Below are 21,122 nucleotides of genomic sequence, written 5' to 3'. Positions count from 1 at the left end.
GGCTTTCTTCTGAAACCTACTACTGCTTGTTTTGCACTGAGTATCTTTTGATATCTCCGAGCAGTTGCGGATGCTGTCGACCGCCTGCTGCTAAGCACCAGAATACTGCGCTGCTTCTCGCTGTAAATAGCTGAGCAGGCCGTGGAAGTAGTACTTTTAGATTTTGTAGTTTATCTGAAAGCATTTTGCTGAGAAAAGGGAAGATTAGGTAGCCTCATGAGATATCAACCAAAGCATTCACTCACCCCATATTGTCATGAGACATTAAGCGATTTTTTCTTACTCAGATACACCGATGTATATTGTTAAAGTAAGCAGAAGGAAATCATATTTTACCAACACACCTTTTTTATTGCATTATTTTTATTTTGTATTGGCAGATATACTTTTTTTTGCAGTATCAAGTTCAGTGGAAAGTTGAACAAATCTTCACTAAAAATTATAAACCTTAAATATTTTTTCCTTTTTGTTGGGATAACGCTCCTCACGGTCCCGTATCATATCAGTGTTTCACCTCCTCGTTTATTTGGTGAAATATTTCCGCGCTTTAGAAGCAACATGAACAGATGTGCTTAACAGGGCTTTGGGGTGTCAGTGGTGAGTCGATACCGTATGAGTCGTTGGCAGCGTGACATCTAAAACTACTTGTTTGCTATATAACAATATTGGTAAGCAAAAGACCGTCTGCATGTGAGCACTTTATTGTGTTTCGTTTGTTTCCTTCACATAAAATAGTCCTTCTTGAGACAAAGTAGGAAGCACATTGCATTTCTTCTGTTTCTTTTTTGTGTTTGTCTGTTTTCTTTTATCTCAAGCTGAACACCTGGTTAGCCTTTTCACCAGCATATTGCAGTGAGTGAAACACTCCACTTCCTTTTTGCTAGTGTGAACCTTTGAGAATTTCAGGCCTTTTTGGGTCTATGGAAGTGTACAACTGTAAAGGTGTAGACGTGCAGTACAGTTCTAGGTTTTAAATGAGGCAGGATGACAGTGCAGAGTAAAATCAATGTCGTCATGTTCGTGTTTGCCTGCAAGAAACATTCATCTTATATGCTGAGAAAGTTAAACATTTTTTTTAAATGTTGGCAGAGTGCAGTTTTATTGGCACTACAGTAAAGCTGTCAAAATTATCTAAGCAGACTGAAGATTGATGGAACTATGGAGGTGCGTTAGGATAAAGAGGAAGCAGCGGAGCAGAAGGAAGACACTCGTGAAGATTTTCTTTTACTCTCTGTGGTCATGGTGTTTAAAACCGGGTGCATTTTGGTCACAGTTGAAATGAAAATGTATATTTATGTACATATGCCAAGCGTTTTTGTTTTTCGTTGTTGCTGAGGCCAGTCCCAGTGTGCAGTTTGTTACGGCTTCTCTTGGCAATGTTGTAATAGGGAAAAAAATAAAATAAATATGTAACAATAAGTCCTGAAGATGGGCGATCAAAAACCAACTGTCATTGTGTTTTGCTGAACATGGACTCTGTTTGAATGTTTCTTTTATTTCTGCGGAACGTCTACTAAAAAGATCAATGATACCGTTTGTCACTGTTGTACCGTTTCTGTTGAAATATGAATATTGTGTCTTGTATTGTAGGAATCCAGAAAACAAAGTAGCAAAACAAGCAATAATTTACAGTTCTATAATACCGGTATGTGTATTTTCATGTTCTGTACTTATTTCTCAGAGATGGTCTCTGTCTCTTACAGTATCCGCTTCTATTTGTGTAGTATAATAGCCATTTGTTTCACATAGAGAAATACATAAAGACTTATTCTTAAAAGCCATGTTCAGTGTTGTTTGTTTGAGGGGGTTCTTTACTTGAGGGGCTTCACACTTGAGATGCAAATATAGGGACAGAAAAAAAATATCATGCAACATTTAAAATGCTATAAAATGTTCAGATTGCATGGGATATTTTGATCTGCAAATAACTCACTGTGAGCAGCCGAGTTTGTGCCTTTCATATACGATCATTACATTCAAGTCAGAGCAAAATATAGTTTTTCAGAGAGGTAGACTCATGAAAACCAGAAGGTTGTGTAACGACACTAACGGTTGTGTTGATTTCCAGAATATATCTACCATCCCAAGATGGTCTCTTATCTATCTAGTGGATTCATGTTATTTACACAATTAAACATAACTTTTATATAGGCCTTGTGTTCTCCAAAATGAGCATGTCATCGCTACTATATTATAAAAAATGTCGCGACTTGGAAAATTTGATACAAAAGTCTTTATTTTCAAGCAACTGACATATTTCTACTTCATATGCTGCCAGATAAGCAGTACAGTCTTTACAGATTGAAATATCACCAAAACCGAAAGTGTTACTAATATCCACCTTCTTGGTTTTTAGCCATGCTAGCTGGAGTTAGGTTTTATGCGTGTTAACACGTTAAACTAAGATGGCGAACATGGTTAACAGTATACCTGCCTAACATCAGCATGATAGCTTTGTCATTGTGCACATATCAGCAGACTGGCGTTAGCATTTAGTTCATAGAACAGCCATACAGCGCTGCTGGTATGAATTTAGAATTGTTGAAAGATCTTTCAGAAAAACAGATGCTTTCCTCTGACTCGGGTATGCGGATGAATCATATGTGAAAGACACAAAGTGGGCCTATGCATCAGCTCAGTCATGTACATATCAAATGTAATATAATTACCGTAATAACCATCCATTCACGACCATATGCGCTATGGTTTTAATCGTTATCATCCCCACGTCCCTCTTTAATTCTGTACTTCTTTAAAACTTTCTGTGATACTAGACTTTATCACCGGTGTGACATGTATTGAAATCTTACTTTATGATGCTGAGATGACACAACAGTGGTACTGACACTTGCACTTTGCACCTCATATTTCCCTCAGTTCATATTCTGTTTGGTCAGAGCCTTTGTGTCACTGCAAAAGAAAGGTTGAGTTAATGATTCTTTCAGAGAGCAACACTGGACATGAAATGTATAAGATGAAAGGTGAGGTGCGGCAATACAGTCGTGACCTCCAGTGCAGCAGTCTATTGAATTTCACGGTTGCGGTTTCCTCGTGTTAGCCATGAAGACAGATGACTGCTCAAGATTCCAGTAATAATAGATTTATCTCATCAATTTCTTTCTGACTCACACTATTCCATTATTATTGGAGGCAAGAAAAACAACAAAGCCAAAAAGGTTGCACAGTATCAGTCATGATCGGACAAAAAACGATCAAGAGGAAGAAAGTCTTTGACCGTCTGACTATTTTAGCAAGGTGTGTGCTTTCAGAGCTGTGCCCTTCAAAACAACACATATTCACCATTAAGAAGCAGGTGCAGAGGAACCACGGTCATACAGGTCAGCTGTCTCACTGCTGACTTAATTAAGGGTCTAAAGGTAAAAACCGGGGACGGCTGTCAGTATTTTACAGGTCGAGAGGACGGAGCAACAGCTGTGAGATCAGGCGCACTGTGCCACTCTCTATCTTCCTCTCTGTGACACAAAAAGACGTCTCTTCAAGCTTACAATGACCCTTACTGTTGAATGTGAGGATGAGTGTGCACCTGAGGGGAGCAGATCAGCTTAACGTGGCCCCGTGGGTGTTATTGGGGCCAGTTGCTCCAGATACCTTGAAAGGTACTCTCCAGGATTACACAGCAACAAGGAATCTTAAACAATGCATTAGTCATGAGTTGACAAGATTATAGACATTTGTAGTTAGGTGCACATCAACAGATACTGCGTAATGGGTTTGTTCTGACTGAATTCAAACATTTACTTCTGCTTTTAAATCAAAGTCTCCTAATGCAATAAACTGATAAGTACAGTGAGAGTAAACACTTTTATCTCAATCGGGGAGAGTGAGAAAAGGCTGTCTGAACCAAGTAAAAGCAGATATTTTGTATTGTCAGGAAAAGTACAGATAAAATAAATGATCTTATCTTTTTTTAAATTTAAAATCATAAATGATCAAAGGATTCCAATGGCAATTTAATGTTTGTGGTTTCTAAGAAATGAGCACACTTCTTAGTGAGGTTTTAGCCGTGCTACAGCAGCATGGCTGGAGGGCCAACAACCACTTTGGTCCAGATGCAAATATCTCAACGATTAAAGGTTTTGCCTAAATTGGATAAAACTAAACATTTTTGGTCCTCAGAAGATTCATTGTTGTGGGGATTCCTTCAGTGTTATTAGCACATATGATAATGCTAATATTTGAGTAGTTCATAGTTTGAGTACAATGGATTACAGCATAAGTACAGCATCATGAACTCACTAGCTAATGTTAGTCTTGTTGAAAACAATCATTGTGAGGCTTGTAGACTCAAAGGATAAGAAATATTTGATAAATCAGTCAATATACAATCATTTATTATTTTCTGGTAGACCCAAACCTTATAGCCTCTCTTCTTCTTTTTTTTAAATGCCAGTGTCACATTACTTTGACATTAAAACCTGATAAACTCAACCTCTGAATCTCCTGAGATGAGATCTTCATTCAGACAAATGAAAATATTCCTGTCCAAAAGAAAGAACAAATTGATGCTCACAACAGATTTTAGAAAACATACATTAGAAAATTAGATGAAGAAGACAGAAAAAATATCAACATTAAACAGCAAACTATATAAATAACTCCCATTCTTATACATTTTAAATAGCACTGGTTGGTTTTTTAGAACCTATTGTAATTCTAAATAAAAATAAAAAAATATATATTTTGAGTCAGTAAAATTCAACTCACCCAGCATGTTTCCACCATTTGTGGAGGTGTAACTTGTTGGCACTGTTTTGGGAGAGACTACCGCGATGTGTTACAGGAGTTTGGGTGCTACAATAACGGCGAGACAGATAGTAGGAGTGTCAAGAAAGATTACTAGTAAAAACATTATCCCTTTTCAGTGGACATCTTTCACACCAATGTGGCCAACGTGTTTGAATGGAGCTCATTGTCCTTTGAGGAATAGAAAATGCCAGTGTGTCGTGTAGACTTTATCTTTACTACTGGACAAACACACCCAACTCCCCAAGTGTTGTGATTCAGTTCATTTTCAACTACACATAAAAAATGTGCGTGCACAGATTAATTAACTTTTGATACCTTTGAAGCCACATACTTGTCTACACGCCCACAACACAGATGCAGACACATGCAGTCTTATTATTCTCCAAAGAAGCAAGGCAAGGCAAGTTTATTTGTTTTATTTCAACAACAAGGCAATTCAAAGTGCTTCACATAAAACCATTAAAAACATCAAAATATAATGCAAAAGAAAACCAGATTTAAAAACAATTAAGAATATTCATTAAAACATTAAAAACAGTCACACTTAAGAAATAGAATAAGAGTTGCAGGGCAGTTAAAGAAATGAAATGCAGTCGTGAGATGCAGAAATTGATTGATATCCTTGAATCTGGTTCAATTAAAAGCAACAGCAAACAGAAAGGTCTTCCAATCTGGATTTAAATGAGCTGAGGGACTCAGTAGACCTGCAGCTTTCAGCAACTTTGTTCCAGATATGTGGAGCAGAAAAACTGAACGCTGCTTCTCGATGTTTAGTTCTGACTCTTGGAACAGAAAGTAGACCAGTCCCAGACGACCTTCGTCTTTAATATTAATATGTAATAGTCGCTGTGATTTTGAGAGACAGTCGTCATGGTGAGAGCGGAGCAGAGCAGGGCACTCGGGAGAGCCTCTAGTTTTGATCAGCGGCCACCGCACGCCTCCCGGCCGGGCGGAAGGACCTGAAAAACCAGCTGCTGGAGATTATTACTCTCAGCGAAGGGGCAGCGCGAGCGCAACAAGTGAGCTCGCGTGGAGTCTCCTCCTCCTCTCCACTCTCTCCTCCTCTTCACATAAGCACTCTGATTCCAACGAACCACACACACAGAGAGCCAGAGAGAGAGAGAGAGACAGAGAGAGAGAGAGAGAGAGAGAGAGAGAGAGAGAGCCAGAGAGAGAGAGAGAGAGAGACAGAGAGAGAGAGAGAGAGAGAGAGAGAGACAGAGAGCCAGAGAGCCAGAGAGCCAGAGAGCCAGAGAGCCAGAGAGAGAGAGAGAGAGAGAGACAGAGAGACAGAGAGAGAGAGAGAGAGAGAGAGAGAGAGAGACAGAGAGCCAGAGAGAGAGCCAGAGAGCCAGAGAGCCAGAGAGAGAGAGAGAGAGAGAGAGAGAGACAGAGAGACAGAGAGAGAGAGAGAGAGAGAGACAGAGAGAGAGAGAGAGAGAGAGAGACAGAGAGACAGAGAGAGAGAGAGCGAGCGAGAGAGAGACTTTTTGCGTGTCTCTAAACTCTTTTGTCCTGTCTTTGTTTCCGTCCCGCCTGCTTTGGACCTGTGCTATTGTCTCGTTAGTAGCACCTGGGACTTATTCGTGTACCTCTCTCGGAGTCGCCCGCACACTCCCCTTCTCCCTCGTGCCTCTCTCCTTCCCCCCTCCTCCTCCTCCTGAGCCGCTGTGACCGTCAGCCCTCCACCGTTGGACTATGCCCCCACCGGTGAGCTGAGGAAGGGGGCTCTGAGCTGCTCGGGCTCCCACCTGGAGAAGAGTCGGGCTGACATCAAAGAGGAGACGGTTAGGTAACTTACGTCTTTTGACTCCTTCTCCTTGCGCAGATTTAGTTGTTCCTCTCAACTTCGTCTTTTGTGGTTGAGAGTAATGTTTATTCGGTGAGTGTGTGTGAGGCAGTGTGTGAACACCATGGCGAGACAGGTGAGTCTCAGGTGAAAAGGAATAGCTCACATTCCAGAGCGCTCTCGGATTTATACATCTTACTGCTGTCCAATGACGCAGATTGACTTCTTGAGCTGGTATCTTTATGTATCTTTATTGATAAGTGTCTGCTATTCATCATATTGCCAGTTACTGCTGCCTTACACGAAAACAGAACATCTCTTTTTGATCATATTGGACTTGTAGCTTTGTTTAAGCTTTCTATAAACAACATGTTTTAGTTATTTGACCCAGGGAGTTGTCTGTGCAGTTCTAAGAATAGAACACGTACCTGTACTTCTATTGTGTTTAATTAGTCATTCCCGTAAAGGATAACTGCATAACAGCTGCGCCTAATGAACTTGAGTTTAAATAAGGCTAAGATTACAGTTTGGATCTCTTTAAAATGTCACTGCGATGTTGGACAGTTTACACAGTATAGTATATGTATATGTTTTTATTCATCTGCCTCCAGGAGTGTGTTTCTGTTGACAATGTTACATTGAGAGATAAGTGTTATGAGACAAAAGGCCAAATGTAACCCTTAAAGGAGCATAACAATCGTAAAGAACCGCAAATGAGTGGATATCAAATGATCCACAATCTGATATCCGTTCATTTCAATCATGGAATAATGAATATGAAAGGTATTATGAGACTAACGTCACCAAGTAGATGAAATAGTTTTCCCTGAAAAGAAAATTATATTCTGTCTGGCTCTGCAGATAATGATCACAGTGCTTTTGTATGTACTTTCTTTTGTTATAATTTTTGTCTTGGATAAGCACCGTTTGAAAATATGCTTTATTATCCAGTCCTAGAAAGCAGACTGAACAAGTCTCAATCTTCACCTCTTACTTGATGAGCAGTATTTAACAGTTAGTGAGCACACTGAACTCTAAATGAAAGATATTCTTGTCAGCAGCATACATCTTCATGATCAAATGCTGATTGTGAAATGGAGGTTTTGTGACAGAGGACACCGGATGACACTAAGATTTCAATGTTACATTGTTCAAAAGTAATACAATGAGAAGCACAGCTCAAAAGGAAAGCCGGCTCTACTACATGACTGTATTCTGACGAACATGACCTTAGCATTAGTCACTTAATTTGCTGTTTGGGGTATTAGGCCTATATTATTGAATTTAAACACTCATGACTAACTGAGTATAGGTTTATGTCATAGTAATATCTATATTGAGGAGATTAATCCGAATTCATCTGGTCTATAAAGGCCTTGCATGGGATCGAAATCCCTATTCACACTTCAGTTCAAAGTGTTTATTAATGACACAATGGTAACGCCAGCTGTCAGTGGCTGACTCGCATGGATGCCCTTAACTGACCACCACAGTAAATAAATCCCACACTTTTTAAAAATACATTTAAAGTGTCTTACAGGCCAACTGAACTCTATCTATATCTTTGTTCTCCAGTATTTAGCCTGTAACCTCTCATTCGTATCTGACTCTTTCAGCTGGACACACAGGGATGTGAATGTGACCACAGAGAGTCCTCTCTTCTCTTATATGGTTGGAATGAACGTTCATAGGATGATAAACAGATTTAATAGCCACACATATCAGTTATCAGTGAACACCTTCCACCTTATCCCAGCCACCAGTCTGTTTCAAACTCAGCCAGTTTAGATAATGACTGATCATTCAAAGCCTTTTTGAAAAACAATTGTTGACAAGAATACGGCTTGTTTTGGCCATCACACCACAGCGCTTTTCTTATTGTTGCTCTTCTATAAATGTCTATTTGTCATTATTTTCATAACCGAGTACAATATATTATAAGCGACAAGCTTTTGTGCAAAACCTACTGTACCCTCCTAAATGACAATGTAGCTTCAGTCTTCCATCTTAACCCTGTTGTGTGGTTCTTGATATTAATATGTCTATCTAGTTCATTCCAAAAATCATACTTTTTCTAACCCAGTTTGGTACTAAGATGATAGGTGTAGTTTAAACTTTTCCATCATGCTGTGTAAATCCTTCAGGGATATTGCTGCCTGTACATTCACTACAACACGTCGAGTCAAAGGACTTCAGCTGTGAGTTCTGGTCACAACTCACTCTCACACTCTTTACCACACACTTTGTTTGAGTTAGTTGATTTTTAAATCTCTTACGTCACTTCATCGTTTATTCCAATGTCAGACCGCTGTGAGCTGTGCCAGAGACCTGTAAGTGAGGTTGAAATCACTCAGTGATGGATTGAGGTTGATAAAAGTCGTCGTTAAATCCCTCTTTAGTGTGATATCTGTAAAACAAATTGTATGGGAAATCTACATCTGACGTGACACAGATAACCTCTCTGCGGCGACTTCAGACTGTGTTCTGATTGCTGAACTAATAGCTCCACCTGTGTCGTATTAACCTTCTTCTAATTGACTCCTCAAATATTGATTCCAACTGTCATTTGATGAAGGTCATACTTTGTACGTGTTTTATGAATATGTGTGCAGGAGCCTGCGTTAAACACCATATGTGGACGAACATGTGCAGAGGGGGTGAAGTGGAGCCGGTCAAAAGCTTTGTCTGGTTTTTCCTCATATAAAAAAAGAGGAAACTAAAGAGTTCCTGTTCTGCATTGAGAGTCTGCTCACTGAAAAGGCAATAAATGATGTGTTTACTCAGGGTGAAAGAAAGGATATTGAATCTGCCATGTTAACGAATAGCTGCAATTTGTGGAACAACAAACAAAACTGTTATTACAGCAATGAGAAGACTGGCGGAAGTATATACTGACGTCAAAGTGATCTGATTCGTCGTCGTTGTAAATTCCTTTGCTGAAAAGCATCAAACGTATCTTTCAAGTCTGCTTATTGGTGATATCTTTGATTCTATGGTTAGCTGAAGTAGACCAGGGGCCAGCAATGTTACACCACAGGGAGAAGATTCGTAGATCATATCGGTATTTATCTTTTCAAAGTGGAAATGTTAGTTCTCACATTGGAACCTATTTCCTGCCATTGTCCTTGACAGGTACTCTTCTTTGAATTTCCCGTCTGTTATTGTGACAATAAAGGCTGTATGATTGTTGTGTATGACATTTCCAGTCCATGGATAACTACGTTTACCAGTTGATTACGCTGTTTGGTAGGCATAGCAATGTACCAGTGGGTGTAATTCTGGGCTTTGTGGTCAAAGGAATAGTTCTACATTTTAGGATTTGTGCTTGTTCGCTTTCTGGTGGAAATATACATGAGAAGATTGAGAAGATAAATATGAAGCTACAGCCAGTGGTCAGGTTGCTTACATATAGCTTAGCTTAGTTTAGCTTCGCATGAAGGCTGATAGCAAGGGGAAAAAGCTGTACATGTGGGACAGTGCATCAACAGCATTTTCCTTCAGCTGGTTGTTCAAACTATCAGTTCATATTTGAATGAATTCAAATCTGACCAAAAGGGAAGAGCAACATCCTCTTTCTTTAGTCATCTCTCACACAGTTTTATACTAATGTTAATGTAGAGTGAAAACATTGCCATGTTATGTAGATGAAGACAGATGGACACTGGGCTTCACCTACAACGAAGGGGTTGAATGTTGAGTGTACTTTGCCAATGGCATGAGCGAGTCTCTTTTTTACTGCGCACTCACAAGGAACACCCCTCAAGCGTGTTTTAATTAGCTGATGTTCATGCGTAACACTGCTCAGGGTAATTAAGGTATTTGATATTTAGGCAGAGACAAGCAAAAGTTGTTTGTTTTCCAGGAGGTCTGGTTGAAGTCAAGAAGTCGGGAGCAGACTGTAGGATCGTCAGTGGGAAGCTCAGTTTTTTATTGGAGTATGAGTCGTGTGAACTGTAAGTGTTTCCTCAGATGAGGGCTTTCCCGATCCCTACGTTATCGCTCCCATGTCAACGCACCCCAAGCAGAGGGTTGATACACACACCCACTACCGACGAAACACCGGCTATAACGACACAATAACACGCAGCTCAAATTATCTAATTAACTAATTAAAACACCCTTTAAAGGCTAGTTTAGATTTATGTGATGTGTTCCTCAGAAAATGGCTTCTTCTGGCATCCTTCTATCCAGCATTATAGGTACGGCAGAAGTAATGATAACAACGTCTTTGTATTAATAAGGACAATTTATAATATGCTCAGACTGTATACTTACTTAAAGAACAACTCTTAATCTTACTACACCTCTCTTTGCTGTAGTAAAATAAACTGTAAAACTTTTTCTTATTATACCTTATAACAACCTGCTTCAGCTAAATATATTTATGTGCTGTACGATGCAAAGTGCCATTGTTTAAACTTGATAAATACAGGCACATTACAATTACAATATTGTTGAAGGGTCAATCAAGGTAGATTGTTTTGGTCATTGTACAACCCGGGGTTGCACAAGAAAACAGAAGTACTTTGCTGTAGTGCATTTTATAATTAGAAGGAAGGAATATCAGAAGGATTATAAACAACAAAACAACTGTGGTGAATTCTCTGAGCAGATAATATGTCTGGCATCCTAAAGGGTAACTTTGTTATTTTTCAACCTGGATACTGTTTTCCCATGTTTTTGTTTCTCAATGACTAATGGGGACAATACTTAATGAAATTGGTTCAGTATTGAGGGTGAATGCTCCAGTCAGCAAGCAGGCTGTAATGTAATGGCTCTGAGCAACTCCTCACCCTCTATGGATGTCCATAAAGTGCTCTTTTTTTTACACTGACAGTCTCAGAATGTTATTATAAGTGTCTGATAATATTTTGGACCCTACCTTGATCTGGTCCGTTTGTTATTTCTGTTATATTGTTAAGTGTCATTCTGATATCTTGCATTGCATCCACATTGTCCAAATTCTCTAAATATGTCTAAAATCTTTTAGATGACAGCAATATAACAAACACATCATCGTTTTCGCCATTCACCTCTGGCAACCAGTCAAATGGCACAATAACAAACGGAGAGCAAAATGTAGGAAAGAGTCCCGTAATGTCAGAGACTTATAATTGTGGCAGAAATAAGTACTTTTAGTGGAAGTAAATTGATGGTGAGCAGTAGCAGTTTAGCGGCCGCCGTCTGCAGCATTCTCGTTCAATACTGGACATACTTGTTCTCATTAGTCACGTACTTGGACACAAAAACCTGATAATTCAACTTCAGGGAAACATTATCCATCAAGTTTAATATGTTTGAGTCTGCGTTCCCTCGTCCTGTGTTCTGTGGGCACAACAGTCTGCGATCTCACCTTGCTGAGCCGGGTCGAGTCCCATTTCCGGCCCAGTTCTTATCCCTGCTCTCTTCCCTATCTTTAGAGTATGTATCTTATGCACGTAAATGTATGAGCACAAGGGTACAAAGTCCCTCTTGTCTGTACACACACATGCATCAGGTGCCCTGAATGTAGTATTGTTGTTGTTTGTTTAAATGCTACATTAAGCCTGAATATATATATATTCATGATTGTAAATAGAAGCACAAATACATACTGTCTGTACTATTAAAAGCTCTCTGAGGGAAATTTGTGATTTTAGATGGCTCCACAATATTAACAAAGCAGTGGTATTACCAACTTTACACTGCATATGATCAGTCTGTCATTTATCACAAACTGTCACCTCTGCAAATAGAAAACATGAAATATGTCTTTACTGATCTCGACGACTAATAGTGTGTGTCAACACACACTGGGAGAGTTGGTTGCTCAATGTTTGCTGTGGAGCAGGAAGCTGGTTAAAATGTACAGTACACACATTGAGTAATAGCCTCAAGTGAAATTCTGATTTGTGACTCATCAAATCTCAAAAAGAAGAAGTCAAAATCCCAGTCTGTGGACTATTTCTACAAATCGTTACCCTATTACAGGAATGTGTTGTTCTCTTTGTCTCTGATGAGTGTCACATGTGCAGGGTTGTAAATGGTCAATTCACGATATGCCTCCAGGATATGCACAGCTTGGATGCGAAATGTAAACCCTTCTGCTCCATTAATGGTGAAGGCTATATGTACACAAGCCGCCACTGTATTTGTCCATCCATTATCATGAAGAAACTAATCTCATAAACTCTGTGGACAATAGAGCATGTTGCCATTTAAGGTTAAACCTTAAGTAAAAACATATTTTTTTAAATCATATTAACTTTTTTTTGCTTTTGAAAAGACATGTGTTCATTAAAAGTCCACTGAACTCTAACCTTTTCTTTTATAACAACAGGTTCTTTGTAGCAGCAGCAGCAGCTATATATGATAATTATTATTTATGACTTGAGTTTTGTATGTGAACTCACATCAGTAAAGCAAAAGCAGTGCTACTATATTTCGGTCATTTCTTAGTTATGAGAATGACAGCAGATGGTGCTGGATGAGTGATGTCGATTGTAAAGCCCGACATTTCAGTAAAGCCCGACAGTTTGACAAAATAATAATATGTAAACACACAGGATGATTTTAAGATTAGTCATTGAAGCTGTTTAATGAGAAACAATAGTGAAGCGGACAAAAAGACGACCTCCCGCACATTTCACAACGTTTACAAAACTGCCTGCAATTATGTAAATAACTATGTTTTGACAAATCAGGTGATACAATTAACGCTGATTATTTTAGTGATAATGCTCCACATCTCTAGGTGACGCTTCAATGACTCAGTGGCCTCGTCATCGGGGCCCAACAGAGGAGGAGGAACTCCCACGATGACGCTCGTTCTGTTCTCGGGTGGAAGATGTGACACAAAGGCTCAGTGGAACATATAATGAGGCTACATGTAATTAGAATGTATTTAGCTTTTTTAATGGAACTTGAAAACAAAGTGTCTCTGGGTGTAATTATTTCATATTAAGTTTGCATGAGTTTCGGTCTCCGAGCATTCAAAGGCGTATTATCCGGACGCAGCGGGAGGTATCAGTTACAGGGACAGCCCTGACCTCCAGCTGTGTGCAGAGTGTTTTGTAAACGGTATCAGGGATCCTCCTAAATGACAGAGGATCTCTGTGTGACCCATAACAATTGCAACAGAGATAGATTAGATCAAACTTTCAGTGAGTTAACATCAATGAAAACACAATGGAGCCGTCCAGAAGCAACATAACATCTATGAGGATATGCATGGTTGATGATGAAGGATTAAATGAGTCATAATGGAGGGAACACAAGTCACATTAGTATATATTTATATTAGGACATGTTTCTTGTGACGATTATGGCTATAATTTTATACTTTCCAACAGTGCGTTAGTCTTTTAATACTCTCCAACTTACCTAACCAGTCAGCAGCGTTCAGCATCAAGTCCAACTGCTTGTCCTAAAGACGCAAATCTTTGAAAATCTCTCAAAAAAGGCTCAATCAAAAGGCTCAATCATTTCCTGAAACAGCTGAGCACTTAAGATTTGTTGCAAACTTAACTTAAACACATAGGGTATTTTGTGGGAACTATTTTCAGCAATTGTTTGATGGTCAAGTCAATAATTATGGCTGCAGGATGGTGCATGTGGTATTGACTGAAAACAAGATATGCAATAAAAGAATAACTGTAGCGAAGCACTGCAGCACTACTCCGTACTTGTCCTGCGTGTCTTCACACTGTTTCCTGGCTTGCATCAGTCTCATGATGCACATCTACAACCACAAATGTTTAGTACTTTATATATATAATGTTCTGGTTAGGACACTCATTTCTGTCAATCAATTATTCATTGGTGCACTCCCTCTGCTATGCCACCTGTCTATTGTTTTTAAAGAATAATATATCACATATTCCATATTCTTGCTTAATCTGCAGTATTGACTGCAGCGGAAACAGTTTCAACCTTGAAAAATATTGCCCACACATGAACGTAGCGCTGTGTTGTCATGGTTTCAAAGAATATTCAGTTGACTAAAGTGTTTTTTTGTGTTTGTCTTTCTGTGCAGGTTATTGCTGAAAATGCAAGCCTCAACTGTCTCACCTGTGACCAACACTTCAAACACAATCACAAAGACCAAAGAACAAATACTCATCCAGAGTAAGTGTGTGTGTGTGTGTGTGTGTGTGTGTGTGTGTGTGTGTGTGTGTGTGTGTGTGTGTGTGTGTGTGTGCGTGCGTGCGTGTGTGTGTCTGAATGTCTGTGTGTTGTTTCCTTGGATTATTCAATTGGTTATTGATAAAACACACCCTTGTGAATGAGGTGTTTGTTGTGGACACCTTCATATTTTAGAATGTCCCCTATGGCAGTGATTACAATACCAAAAAAAGATAAGACTAGCCGGATTAACACCAACCTATTGCATCATGCAGTCAAATCTAGATGGTTTGTACAGGAGTGGCACCTGTGCATTTTATAGGACATGTTCTGTTTGTTTGTCTGTGAGTGATGCTGTTGCCAAGCTACGACAAACTACTTCTGGGAAATACACAGAATGAGTTGCACGGCATGAAACAATTTTAGAAGAGACACAAGGACTTGAAAACAGCCTTTCATCATGTCAATTGCTCATTTTTACTGTGTCCCAGGTTCAGGGGCAATGATCGTTGTCATCGTCTTGGGAATCATCATCATTCTCGCCATTCTCCTGATAATCCTGAAGACGTACAACAGGTAGGGCCCCATTCCTGTTTGACAGGACAATTACTGCATCGTGAATGTCATGAGCAGTAAAGTAAGTAATGCTATTTTTAGCGACTTCAGGAAGGACTCTTTGCTCGCTTTGTCAGAATATAAAAACAAATATGCAAATATACATATTCCTATAGTTCTCAAAGGACACATTCAACCGGTGTCGTTCCTTCTCCATGATGTTCCCTTCTTAAATTGTAATCTAAATAATTTGGCCTGAAGAGGTAAAACTATCCAGTATTACACGTGTTTTAAAATAATTCTCTCTATAGTAGACAGTATACAATGGTAATACTAATACAGTATTTGAGTAAAGTCACTTGCCACATTCCTCTGCTGAATAATGATTGAGAGCTAAAGGAAAGAATTTAAAACACATATCTTCTACATGTCATGTTAATTTTATTCATGAAGCCCACTATCATGAATCACACATTTGCCTAAAGAGGCTTTACAACCTGTAAAGCAGATGACCCTCTATCCTTTAACCCTTGCTTGAGATAAAACCTTTCACGGGGAAAGAGTGGGAGAAACCTCAGGAGGAGCAACTGAGAACGGATTCATTTTCCTGGACGTACAAACATAATAACCAATATAATACAATGACTTTAGAGACAATCCAAACGTTGTCTTACTTTTCTGTTCTTATTTTGTTGGTCACCATAAAGTTATTCAAATTAAACAATTCAAGAAGAAAACACTTTGGAAAAACTTCCCATAACTGATAGGTATGTCAAACTTGATATGAGCTAAGACATTATTAATCTGCTCACAAAAGCATAAAGGTCGAAACTCATTTGGGAAGTGTGGGTTCTTTTATTCTCTTTTGACGAAAATATACCTTTTTTTCTTCTTTGTCTTCTTTTTTGTCATTTCATATGACCATTGTGTATGGTTGATAATAATAGCCCTACAAGCAAAATATGATTAGAAGGTCGGAGGGAATATCTGCCATATTTCTATGTAAATGCTCACAGCTCACGACAAAGTATGTGAGTGAAGTAACATGATGGTTTGTATTTGCTGCCAGGCGAACACATGTATCCAGAGTCCTGGGAGCCAGCGGTGGCTCCAAACCTCGTCCGAAGACGTCACTAACCACAGTTAACAGCAGCGTTCCGCTGAGCGTCATGGGACCCAACTCCGTGTCGGGCAGCATCTTCAGTTCAAACCCAACCTCAGAGAACAACTCGCAGCTGCCCATAGCGCCGCTGGACTGCATGGAGGGAAACCACATCGAGCAGTTATGCACCATCAGTGAATCCTCTGCGGTCACCGAAAGTGATTCTCCATCAATAGAAAACACATAGCAACAAGACTGTGGTCTCACAACAGGCACTGAGTGACCCATCACTAAACACCAACTGAACCACTACTGGTCACTACAATGGTACCAGGATGCACGTGTGGAATAGAAGTCATGAACAAGATGGTACCTTAAACAAACATGATGGATTGCATGAAGGATGTTGCATGATGGGAAACTGAGCATTTCTTGAGAAGAATTTATTTTTGACTGCAGTCAGTGTTCAGAGTAGAGATGCCAGAAGTGTCTCGCTGTTTGTAGTCTTTGAAGATCACTACTAATACCATGAAGAAAATGTGTAGTAAAGACTGTAATGGCTTGACTACATTGCTCTTAAGTGTGTACATTTCTGTATTAAAGATGACCACATAGGTTCATGTGTAAGTGTAGGATTGATATAAACTTCAGAGAAGACAAAGGCAGTATGAAAGACGCTATCTCAGTGTGTAATGGATACCCGTATGTTTGAGAAACACGTGTTGATATTGCATACATTATTCCTAACTAAATCTGCTTAACCTTGCATTGTACTGTCTTTGTCTTCTGGTCACAGATTCTCTCGGATTAGTTTTCGTAAAAGAAATCTATAAATTGTCAGTGTGTTTTTTACTATGTATAACAAAAAGCCCATCGAGTTTATTTTTAGACATCTGTGTGTCTAACACGGTGATGTAAATCCTAGTTTGACGCCAAAGGGTTTTGCACTTTATTTTCATTGCTCTGTATATGTATTATTTGTGGTTCTTTACATGAAATTAGATTTAAAAATAAAATATAATATTTCTAATTGTGAATGACCTGTTTGTTAAAATGAAATGTCATTTGGACAGAGGACAACATATGAGATATGGAAGCAAGAGAAAAAAATCATATGAAACCCCAAAGAGTAAAAAGAAAAGAGGATTGGAGTGACTGTTGCATGTTATGGTGTTGTTGAGTTATTGATTGTTGTTAGTTATTGCGCCCTCGGATGGTACCTTTTGGTACTATATCGGAAAAAAATAGAAACATTAATGCGGCATTCAAGATGACAAGAAACGTTGCAAACACGTTGCAGTTAACGAATCAAATCGTTCTCTTTTTTTAAAATTCATTTTCAATTCAGATATTATAACTCTGTATGAACATGGTTCCAGGTAAGTAAATAAATAAATAATATTGAAACTATGTATGTGTGTGGCCATTTCCGTAAGTTTCACTCAAACCTGAGTTGAAGCAGTCTTGAATGCGTCTCGAATGTTGACATTACGATGGTGACTGTAGGTGAGTGGCCGACAAGCCGATTTACTCTCTAAAGTCATAACTTTCGCCAAGTACTTCTTTTATTTCTTGAGGGCGGATATATAAGTACTCCTAAGTATCCGTTCCTCTTTAGGTTAATTAGCAGGACTAAGCCAAACGTAGCTTAGCCCTTAGAGCTAAAGCTAAGGAAGTACGCTTATAGCCTAAATATGACCACCGGATGAGTAGCGTCACTTCTTCTTTATTCTACTGTCTTCACCGAGTCGTGCTTGCTCATTGTTTTCAAATAATAAATATTCGACACTCGAAGGAGCGTATCTGAGCAGGGCCTGGAGCGACCGGGTGACTGTCTTGTAATTGTCCCGTCTCGCAGTGGAGCTGCTGGGTCTCGTGCTGGTGTCGGTGCTGTGGGGCTGCACCAACCCCTTCCTCAAGAGGGGCGCGGAGGGCATCGAGCACGTCCGACACAGCGACAGGGTCTCTCAGCTCCTGGCTGAGGTCAAGTTTCTTTTCCTAAACCTCAAGGTAAATCCGGAGCTCACTTCCTTCGAGTTGCCAGCGGTGCGCACGTTTGAAATTCAGACTTTTTCTTTACACTTCTCGTTTCATTGAAGCGCTTTCTTCTCCACAGTACCTGGTCCCATTTCTCCTGAACCAGAGTGGCTCGTTGGTCTACTATTATACACTTTCCACCACAGGTGTGACACTTACTTCACAGCCATCCGATGGTCGCTTCTGGTTTACATCTTGTGATATTTTAAGTTGTTTTATCATGAAGAGCACAGGTGTGGCGCAGAGCACTTACTTACAATGCAGTTGTCATTGATTGCATTATTGCACTTGTACTTTACCTGCTATGAAATGGCAACAGGCTCTTTGACTCATCCCATATGCTCAGGTGTAGGCCCTGCTTGACAAACCTGAAGAGGAGCACATCTTTTGAATATTTTTAAACAGACAGAGAATTTCCACTCTGAGAAAAAATAATAAAGATGTTTTCTAAACCAGTACTAAAATGTTAGCTCTTCGTTCCTAAAATATATAATCATTCATCATTATTGCGGGAGAAAGACAGATTAGCGTTAGTGACGACCTTAACGAGTGAGTCAGCATGGACACACCTGGGCGTGCATTCATTTAATTATTTGCCTTTCCTGATATGACATGGCAAAATATATTAAAACAACAACTACAATTCTCTAGAGCTCAAGATGTTTTTTAATTGCTTTTTCTTAGTCCAACCAACTGCATAAAACCCAACAATTATACATTTACTACACTTAAAGATAAAGAAAAGAAGAAAATCCTCACATTTGTAGATCTGGCACATGTCAATATTTTCAATATTAACTCAAAGGAATAATTGATCATCAAATTAGTTCTGTTAATCAACTAATTGACCATTGTTTCAGCTCTAAACTGACATATTGTAAGAAATGATCGTGCTTATGGGAACAGGTACAGCCTTAATTATACAGAAGCAATAATTCTACATTTTCTTGAATAAAATTAGACAAAGATTACATATCCATTTACAAACGTGGGTCTCATTGGTACTAATGGGTCTGGAACATATTGGAAACTCTTTGGGTCATTTTTTCCATTTGCATCATATTGGCCTCACACAGCGGGTTTGCATATTCATTTGCTTGCAGAATATTATATTCAGTTTTCGCCACTTCTCTTCTGCAGAGTTATCGCTCGCTGTTCCTGTGGCCAACTCTCTCACCTTCCTCTGCACTCTGTTCACCGGCAAGTTACTGGGTGAAGAGTTTGGAGGGAAACGTAAGTGACTCATTTTCATACACTCGCTGGCTTTTCAGCTCACAGCAAGTGATACTGACACCCACATGGAGAAATCTGGGATCCTACAAGCGTTGGTTTCTGGAACGTGTTCAGAGTTATCACATAAGCAAGACTCAAGTAATATTAGCTCAACATTACTTGACTCGCATGCCAAGACATCCTTGAGCATTGAGATTTCCTCATCTGCCTCTCCTTGAAAAATACTGTTCTGGTTGTGTTCAGATTTTTAAGATGTGCTTTTTCTTTTTTCCTTTCCTTTTCCTTCATGTCCTACCCCACACTCCTGATTCTCTGCAGAGGCTGTCGCAGGAATGTTCCTCACCATGGCTGGCATCACTCTCTGTGTTATGAGCGCCATTGATGGCAACCACACTGAGAAGCCGAATATCATCACGGCTGCACACTAATTGAGATGAGGATTCAAACAAATCCTTCCGTACCTTCAGGTGATTCCTCAGGGGGCCATTTAGATTCAGACAGTGACTTCTTAGAGTAACGACTGTTGGGAGAATTGTGCCTAAATTAAGTCAGTGTGCGCTTCAAAAGACCTGTCCAGAAACCCTGACACCACGTTAAAGGGGAAGTGGGTTTATGTAGGGTTCACCTCAAGGCCAGACCAGATTTATGGGGCTTGCATAGAAGTTTGTGGTTGTTAACATTTACTTTTAAGCCCTCAGCTGCCCCGTGATGTGACTGGCATCGGCACAAATTATATGGAGCCCACATACAAATAAGGCGGTGGTTTGAAATGGACCAATTAGATCCAACTTCTTGGTTTAACGGGGGCATTTTTACTGCGGCTGCTTGCTGTCCACTGGGTTGTGTGTTTAGGGAAGAGCCGGACACAGAGAGGACACATGGCTTTTCCTTGCCCTGTGTACATAATGTATTACTGAGATAGATATACCACTGTTATTTAGTTACCGTGTCGTGTTCCCTGTAAATGTGTCCAAACCAGTTGCACATATTTCAGGAATAACTGAAATGTACATAGTAATGTATATTTTATTGTCACAAAACACTGTACAGACAACCTTTTTATTGTTGCGTCTATTCAGCTGGTGATTTGGCTGATATTTTATTAATAAATTGTTGGCAAAACACGATGATCTCCATCACTGATTTCTGCAGATCAGAAGTACATTTAGGCTTAAAATGTCCCAAAAATATTGTTTCTTATGTACATATATTGAATTAACTGCACCATTGAACATCTACACACTATCTGCATCAGCATGATCCCTGTCTTTTGGGGGCTTATGTCAGAAAAGTACAGTTTTGACTGTATTGAACTATAGAGCTTATTTATGATAGTGAGTCCATCTTTTCTAGTTGTTGTTGTCATGTTGTCCTAAAATAAAAATAAAAAAGTATGACCAATTGAAACATTCATTCATCTGCTGTTGTGATGATGTGACCTCTTTGACCAATTGTCTGCGCTCCTTATTCACCAGTCCACCTGATGATGTTTCTGGAGGCTCTCCTGTTAAAAAGAAATATTAAGACGCTGTTTAA

General features: G+C 39.4%; 2 protein-coding genes across 3 annotated transcripts; both read left to right on the top strand.

Moving 5' to 3' along the window:
* Window positions 1–6,158: 6,158 nt before the first annotated feature.
* On the top strand, window positions 6,159–17,346 carry ncmap (non-compact myelin associated protein). 2 transcript variants are annotated; one of them, XM_034525675.1, is made up of 4 exons: window positions 6,159–6,554; window positions 14,571–14,662; window positions 15,151–15,235; window positions 16,284–17,346. In XM_034525675.1, the coding sequence occupies exons 2-4, from the start codon at window positions 14,584–14,586 to the stop codon at window positions 16,561–16,563; spliced, it is 444 nt and encodes a 147-aa protein (XP_034381566.1). In that variant the 5' UTR covers window positions 6,159–6,554; window positions 14,571–14,583; the 3' UTR covers window positions 16,564–17,346. The 2 variants fall into 2 exon arrangements, with proteins under 2 accessions (XP_034381566.1, XP_034381565.1); XM_034525674.1 differs by having other exon boundaries at window positions 6,159–6,559.
* Window positions 17,347–17,740: 394 nt separating this feature from the next.
* tmem234 (transmembrane protein 234) lies at window positions 17,741–20,997 on the top strand. The gene is made up of 5 exons (XM_034525467.1): window positions 17,741–17,822; window positions 18,175–18,326; window positions 18,433–18,499; window positions 19,494–19,586; window positions 19,905–20,997. The coding sequence occupies exons 1-5, from the start codon at window positions 17,810–17,812 to the stop codon at window positions 20,012–20,014; spliced, it is 435 nt and encodes a 144-aa protein (XP_034381358.1). The 5' UTR covers window positions 17,741–17,809; the 3' UTR covers window positions 20,015–20,997.
* Window positions 20,998–21,122: the final 125 nt, after the last annotated feature.

This window comes from Cyclopterus lumpus, chromosome 22 (assembly GCF_009769545.1).
Source record: "Cyclopterus lumpus isolate fCycLum1 chromosome 22, fCycLum1.pri, whole genome shotgun sequence".
NCBI lineage: Eukaryota > Metazoa > Chordata > Actinopteri > Perciformes > Cyclopteridae > Cyclopterus > Cyclopterus lumpus.
This window is presented reverse-complemented; position numbering and strand designations above follow the sequence as displayed.

What these genes read in the sequence shown, in the direction of transcription:
- tmem234 (XM_034525467.1), top strand. An exon ending in TTCTTTTCCTAAACCTCAAG is followed by an intron (nt 18,327 to 18,432) that starts GTAAATCCGGAG and finishes TCTTCTCCACAG; the next exon opens with TACCTGGTCCCATTTCTCCT. An exon ending in TGAAGAGTTTGGAGGGAAAC is followed by an intron (nt 19,587 to 19,904) that starts GTAAGTGACTCA and finishes GATTCTCTGCAG; the next exon opens with AGGCTGTCGCAGGAATGTTC.
- ncmap (XM_034525675.1), top strand. Translation starts at nt 14,584, where the DNA reads ATGCAAGCCTCAACTGTCTCACCTGTGACCAACACTTCAAACACAATC. An exon ending in AGAACAAATACTCATCCAGA is followed by an intron (nt 14,663 to 15,150) that starts GTAAGTGTGTGT and finishes ACTGTGTCCCAG; the next exon opens with GTTCAGGGGCAATGATCGTT. An exon ending in ATCCTGAAGACGTACAACAG is followed by an intron (nt 15,236 to 16,283) that starts GTAGGGCCCCAT and finishes ATTTGCTGCCAG; the next exon opens with GCGAACACATGTATCCAGAG.